This window comes from Montipora capricornis, chromosome 2, assembly GCF_036669925.1.
Source record: "Montipora capricornis isolate CH-2021 chromosome 2, ASM3666992v2, whole genome shotgun sequence".
NCBI lineage: Eukaryota > Metazoa > Cnidaria > Anthozoa > Scleractinia > Acroporidae > Montipora > Montipora capricornis.
This window is the reverse complement of record NC_090884.1, coordinates 26814757-26822256: the sequence shown is the minus strand read 5'-3', so window position 1 is coordinate 26822256 and position 7500 is coordinate 26814757. Positions and strand designations below refer to the sequence as shown.

Here is a 7500-nt window from a genome sequence, read left to right as displayed (position 1 = left end):
ACAAGTTTGCTGAGACATGGAAATCTGAAAAAAGACTACTTCAAACATGTGGACGTTATTCGGCCACCAACGTAGCTATTTATTATAGCATCAACGAAATCTATGAAAACCGCAGTAAATTAAAGCTGTGTTCAGCAAAGGAGGGGGCGACAAAAAGCACCTACACCTAAGAATGAAAGAAAGAAAAACAAAGGACGGAGCAAGGGTAGGGCGGGAGGGAAAAATCTTGATAATGCAACCTTACTCCTTGAACGTACAGCTAAGAGCGCCAGTCAATACCTTAACTAGATCTGACCTATCCTTACTCCGCCCTTATCTATGATTGGCTAATTTTCCTGACCAGAGGAGGTCCAAGTCGACGACATAAGTAGCATCATTACTTACAAGAATAATGCCCCTTTTTGCTGAAGGACAAGAACCGACAGTAAAACTTGATTGGTTCTTTGCCTGACGTCGACTGTCGCCACATTCCCACTTCAACGTATGTTTTGATCCCAAGAAGTACCGAGCAGTGTACCTCTTTACGGTTGCTCTCTTGATCAAGCAACAAAATGGCAAATTTTGGGCTCTATTTCCTGTTTATCGCGGTTGTATTTGCTTCTTTGTCAGAAGCACACAAATCCAGCGATCTTACTCCATCCGCTTGTCACTGTAGTCCAACAATCAACGTAGCCGTGGAAGGTGACAAGTGCGACTTGTGCAAGGCAAACAAACAACTCCAACAAGACATCGACCACCTGAGGAAAGAAATTCAGACCATGAAAAATACAAGCAGTCAAATTCACCCAGGTAAATTGCAATTACTTCTCGATAGATTTGGCTTTTAAGATCACTTAATGTAGCAATGTACCGTTATCGAAAAGGTGATAGAATCGAGCCCCTCAGAGCGCTCAATTAAATGCTCCATCATTTAATCTGGTTTTTAAAAGCCCTTTTCATTATGCCCAGTAGTATATTAAGAAATCCTTACCGAACTTAAATCACGGACACTTAAGCCATATTTTTGAAATATGTAAATTGAAGAATTGACGGATATCGCCATGTTATGTTGTGTACGTTCACCCTATAAAAACTACCACGAAATCTGCTTAATGTCGCGCATTCCTAACCTTCCTCCATGTTCCTTCTACACCTTTGACTCTACCCTGCCTTCGCGTTCCCTGTAGTGTACGTTTCAGAGTGGAAGTAAGTATGACAGCTGGTTTTCCATTCAGCCCCTTGGTGTTGAGAGTGCATGTACACTGCAGGCACTGAATCTTGCTGCCAACGGTACTTCTGTGCACTGGGTTGGTTCTTACCTCTTCTCCCACTTCACCTAATCACATGGCTCGTCTTAAAAACAGAATTTTAAAATCGCCATCCCTATTTGAACTATAGATGGGCAGGCTAGTCTGTTGAGTAGTTTTGATGCTGACTAATCTTCGTTTTATTTTTTTACATTTACATCAGGAACAAAACACTGACCCCTGCCTCACTGAAATTCTGTTTCCTTGTACACTGATGATGGAAGATGTCTGAAAAGCAAGGTCAGAGGTCACTAAAGGGTGTGTTCAGGGACTGTGCTTTGGAAATATACCGGGGGAAGAAAAAGAAACCTGAACACTCTGGTAAATTTTATTCTAGTTACTGGTGCATTATGGGCAAGATATTTTGATGACAATCATAGTTTTACAAAATAGCACGAGAAGTAATTTGAGTTACCATTGGTGCTTAAATATGTTGGTATGTAGTACATGTATATCAGAATTTGATACCCATGAAGGATGGCTGCACAGGACATCTGCACTGAAACAGAACCATCCATGAGCTGAGAAGCAGCAAATGGCAAAGTTGTGTTTCGACAATGTACGAGACATCGATGCTACACAAGTAGCCACATGTACATGAGCAGTAACAGCTTGAACTATACCCTTAACCCGAACTTTTCCTGAGGCCTAAATGTTCAATTCTCTTTAACCATCCACATTCTGTCCTTATTACAGTCATCTCTCGTTATAGCGGACACCCTCGGGACCACGATTTGGTGTCCGTAATAGCAAGAGCCCGTAATAGCGGGGTGCGAGAAGATTTTTATTTTAAACCATATTTACAGAAGGGGGTCTCATGTGTGTTCATTTTCATTAACTCCAGTACCTTTTTCAGACCCGTTGCACGTAAAGAGCGTCAAAACTTTATTTACAAACAGAACAGAACTTAACAGAACAGGAGTTACTTACCCTTTGTATACAGTACTAAGTACGTAAAAAAACAATCATCGTATGTTGCAGCAATGCCCACACATACGTCGTTTCGGTTTCCTACTGTACTGAAGTACAGTAATCTACACTTGCCTTAAGAGATCATTCCAATCGGCTCTGTGTACTTCTCCTTTGAATTGCAACTTCCTCCACTTTGTCGCCGAGAAGACTTAGCAACCTTAAACTCCCCTCTATGAATAAAAAAAGCCGAAAAAATGAACTTGATATGTATGGAAATATTCCAAGATGCTGCTCGATGTCCGCTATAACGAGAGAGAAAACAATAAAATTGTGACGGTGGGACCGGATAAAGTGTCCGTAAGTCCGTAATAGAGGGAGTTAATTTCAGTCAAACGTCTGTAACCTTCGCCGGGGATTTAGCTGCTGTCCGTAATAGCGAGGTATCCGCAAGGCGGGAGTTGACTGTAATGCATACCTCCTTGCACATGCGCAATTCACCTTTGTATCAAAGATGCATTGTTATGCAAATGAAATTGTGATCGAATATAACCATGTGCAGAGCCAGGTCAAGCCTCTTCTTTCTTTGTGCTATTGCTTAAGGTAAGCCCCCTATTCTTGCTTCATGTGATCCTTACAAGGAAGGGTTTTGCCTCGTATCTTGTGTCTCGTCAGCTTGCAATTTTGTCCAGCAAAATGCAGTCTAAGTCCTCTTTTACCCCAAGTCTATTCATACATCAAAGGAAAGTTGCTGGCGATGAAGGTGCTTCGCTTCTGGCAATGGTGAAAGCATTGAACCAGCCAACTCTGCTCTGTTCAGCAAAGACGCTTTGCTGTTACTCTATCATCATCTTGGAATTAGCAGCATATCTAAGGAAATTAATAAATTGACCAAATTTGTTGAATTTTCATTGATTTCCGACTCGAGACCTGAGCCAAAACGTGCTCTCCTGTGCAAGGGCAAGTTCATACCATTTCCTATACAAATTGTATATTTTTTGGACTGACTGGAAGCGAAAATGATCACTGGATTTGTAGGCCGACTTGCAAAGAAGCAAAGAAGACCTTCAAAAAATTCAGGCCTGAACGGTCACGAAGTTCAATTTATATATGACTCTCACATATTTCACCATCAATTATAAGTACAGTCGACCTTAACACAACTAAGGTGTAAGTGTCATTCTCAAGTACTTGACGCTGGGAGAACATCGGCACTTTTATTGTAAATTAATGACTTTCTCTCTTGCAGATGCTTATGGGCCACCGGCAGACTTCATCGACGATATTCGACGACTGTACCAGAAACGCGAAGGGTGGCTCAAGCCATTCCCGTGGAACGAAGAGTTATTCCATCTTGACAACATTTTTACCAGGCTTAAAATGGTCAGCAGGAAAAAAGAACGAGGGGTAAAGACTGACTCCATTGTCGACACGTTGGAAATCTTCAAAGCACATGAGGAATCTTCACAACCCAGAAAGGTTTTGATTGAAGGACAGCCAGGCGTGGGAAAGACAACCTATTGTAACAAGGTTGCTTACGACTGGGCCAAGAACTGTAAAGCTGAAGACTCGTTTCCTGATGTCCAAGTGTTGCTGTTGTTGAAATGTAGAGACATTAACTCTGACTTATGGGAGGCTATCGATGACCAGCTTTTACCACGAGACATGAAGAAGGAACAAAAGGAGAAGTTTTTCAAGTTCGTTCAGAACTATCAGTCAAAGTTTTGCTGGTACTTGACGGTTTGGATGAGCTGCCAAGACATTATTTACCAGTCTATAAAGAAATCATTCAAGAGAGAATTCTTCCAAAATGTTACTTGGTGGTTACAGTTCGCCAAGAAGCTGGGATGAAACTACGGGAATGCTGTGACACCCTGCTAGAGGTCGAAGGATTTACCACAGATGCTGCTCAAGGTTTTATCCGAAGATATTTCAAAGCCGAGGAGCATCTGGCGAAAAAACTCTTGGACAAGCTGGGCACAGACGCAATCATGAGCGGACTAACTGCAAATCCATTAAATACAGCTCTTCTTTGCCTCCTTTGTGGGTACTTCCAAGGAGATTTGCCGAAAGGTAGAACTGCTTTACCAGGAAATAGTGCAGTGTGTGTTGAGAAGGTATAGGAAAAAGAAAGAATTACCACAAACGGACGAAGACCTAACACAATTATACCACGCTGAATTAAAGCATCTTGGTTCTATAGCGTTGAGTGGCTTGCTCGACGATGAGATGTATTTCGACGAAGGTGTATTCCGAAATGGTACCAGCAACTTAATACCTGAATTGGGATTTCTGTCGGCTCAACCTGGACGCAGCAAACGAAGACCGAGCTGGTGCTATGGGTTTTACACAAGAGCTTTCAGGAGTTCTTCGCTGCAATTTATCTCAGTTGCCAGCTTGTCGATGAGGAAATTAGTCCTCATGGCTTAGTTGCTGACACAAGATATTTTAAGGAGTTTCAACAAGTGCTGATGTTTACCTGTGGTATCTTGGCTCAACGGTGCGAGGCAAAAGCCATGGCACTTATGGCAAGTATAGCAAGTCAAATCAATCAATTAAATGAAGAGAGGGAAAGCGGTGGCTATTTATGCACTGCACTGAATTGTATTAAGGAATGTGAAAAAGAACAGGGTACCTTTGGAAAAGAATTGGCGCGTTTTCTTGGTTCACTTCTTGAAATTCAGCATATTTCGTGTAAACGGTGGTGGAAAGGTAACAGTCTCGTTGCTTCGTTGCTATACTGGCCGACGCAATGGCAACAAACTCAACGGTGACAAAGTTGCATTTGTTTCCCAGTGGATTCGGTGACTCAGGTGCTGCTGCACTGGCTAAAGCAGTGGAAATCAATTCAACGCTGACAGAGTTTGATTTGTGTAACTATACAATCGGTGACTCAGGTGCTGCTGCACTGGCTAAAGCAGTGGAAATCAATTCAACGCTGACAACCTTGAGGTTGTATTTCGAAGGAATCGGTGACTTAGGTGCTGCTGCACTGGCTAAAGCAGTGGAAATCAATTCAACGCTGACAGAGTTGCATTTGTTTGGCTATACAATCGGTGGCTCAGGTGCTGCTGCACTGGCTAAAGCAGTGGAAATCAATTCAACGCTGACAACCTTGAGTTTGACTGTCAATGGAATCGGTGACTCAGGTGCTGCTGCACTAGCTAAAGCAGTGGAAATCAATTCAAAGCTGACAACCTTGAGTTTGTCTGTCAGTGGAATCGGTAACTCAGGTGCTGCTGCACTAGCTAAGGCAGTGGATATCAATTCAACGCTGACAACCTTGAGTTTGTCTGTTAGCGGAATCGGTTACTCAGGTGCTGCTGCACTGGCGAAAGCAGTGGAAATCAATTCAACGCTGACAGAGTTGCATTTGAGTAACTATACAATCGGTGACTCAGGTGCTGCTGCACTAGCTAAAGCAGTGGAAATCAATTCAACGCTGACAACCTTGAATTTGTCTTTCCATGAAATCGGTGACTCAGGTGCTTCTGCACTGGCTAAAGCAGTGGAAATCAATTCAACGCTGCACAACCTTGGATTTGTCTTTCAATAAAATCGGTGACTCAGGTGCTGCTGCACTGGCTAAAGCAGTGGAAATCAATTCAACGCTGACAAAGTTGTGTCTGGATGAGAATAACATCGGTGACTCAGGTGCTGCTGCGCTGGCTAAAGCAGGGAAAATCAATTCAACCCTGACAAAGTTGTATGTGGGTGAGAATAACATCGGTGACTCAGGTGCTGCCTCACTGGCTAAAGCAGTGGAAATCAATTCAACGCTGACAACCTTGGATTTGACTTGCAATCAAATCGGTGACTCAGGTGTTGCTTCACGGTTAATGCAGTCCAAATCCGGGCAACACTGACAACCTTGAATTTTTTTCTCAATAAAATCGGTGACTCAGGTGCTGCTGCACTGGCTAAAGCAGTGGAAATCAATTCAACGCTGACAACCTTGAATTTGACTTTCAATGGAATCGGTGACTCAGGCCGGTGCTGTTGCACTGGCTAAACAAAAGAACTGAGAGGGATCTTTGGCCTAGTTCAACGTATTTCATACTTATCGTATTTACCATCGTCAAAACGTTTTGAAATTAACCCTCCCTTGGAGTTAATCGTTGGACCAAAGGTCAGAGCCCAAAAGAATTATTGCAATGTATTACAATTACTAGCATCCTTTGAACGAGATTAATATGCCAAATCAACTAGACTAAGTCCATTGTCGTACCCAATTTAAATCTTGCGTGGTTAAGATTCTTTCTGTATTGCATTCGCATTATAATATAGCATTCACATATAAATGATATCGAAATGCCTGCATTAAAGCGTTTTATTTTCAAAAGGTTTGAATTTTTAATGAACATCCTTTCAAAAATTGTACAGCAAGCGGAAAGCGATAGTTTTAATTGAAATGAAATATGCACCATTATGTGAAGTATACTTTGTAACACTTCCTTTTGTATGCATTCAAGGAAGTTCAAACGAAAGTCTTTAGGAAATGAAAAACCTACTCTTGGATGTAGGCACAGTGCTAACCCTTTTTGCGACGCCGTGCCACATTAAACTTTCTAGCTGCCTTGTTTTTTGTTTCTTGGTTGTTTCTTGGAGTCACACGATCGCTTATCACTATCACTTTCCTCTCCCTTTAAATTGGTTGTGACTTCGGTACACACGCATATACCCACCAACAAACTGGATCACTTACTTTTGAAAATTATTTCCGTCCAGTTCATCAATCTTTGTTCTCCAACACCAGTCCTTCTCAGGACTCTACACACCCAGACCAGGTGACTTTATCGTGTTGTTTCATTTTTCATTCAGATGAAGTGTCATTTTTGTTAAAATTATTTGAGTCCCATTTACCAATTGTGGGGCAAAGAAAACAAGACAATGCTATTACACCAGTTAAGGTGTAGGAAATTTAAGAGACGAATACAGTGAACATGATGGCAATGTGTACAAAACGCCGCTTTAAAATATAAACCTGTTCTTGTTGATGCTTGCCACATCGTTCATGTTGTGCAATATGGCTGATGAATCCTATAACTGAATGTGTACGAAAGCTCTAAAGATGAGATGAAGACGTACAGGGCACTGGGTTCCATGCGCTATTGATGCGTAAGAGTGATGAGATCATGACACAGAACTTTTTCTTATTTGCCAAATTAGAAAAGTTTGATACAACAGAGTAAATTAATTTGATCAGGCAAAAAACCACTCAGAATAGTTATAAACGAGCTGAGTAGTTTCAATAAATTATTGCTTGCATTTTCTGGGTTGCAACCCAGACACACACACAACTAAT

General features: G+C 41.8%; 1 protein-coding gene and 1 pseudogene across 1 annotated transcript; both read left to right on the top strand.

Moving 5' to 3' along the window:
- Positions 1–382: 382 nt before the first annotated feature.
- Positions 383–7500, top strand: part of LOC138039203 (C-reactive protein-like) — a 38326-nt pseudogene continuing 31208 nt past the window's right edge.
- Positions 4267–6061, top strand: LOC138038786 (NLR family CARD domain-containing protein 3-like). Its single transcript, XM_068884828.1, has 3 exons — positions 4267–4907; positions 5009–5619; positions 5681–6061. The coding sequence occupies exons 1-3, from the start codon at positions 4667–4669 to the stop codon at positions 6059–6061; spliced, it is 1233 nt and encodes a 410-aa protein (XP_068740929.1). The 5' UTR covers positions 4267–4666.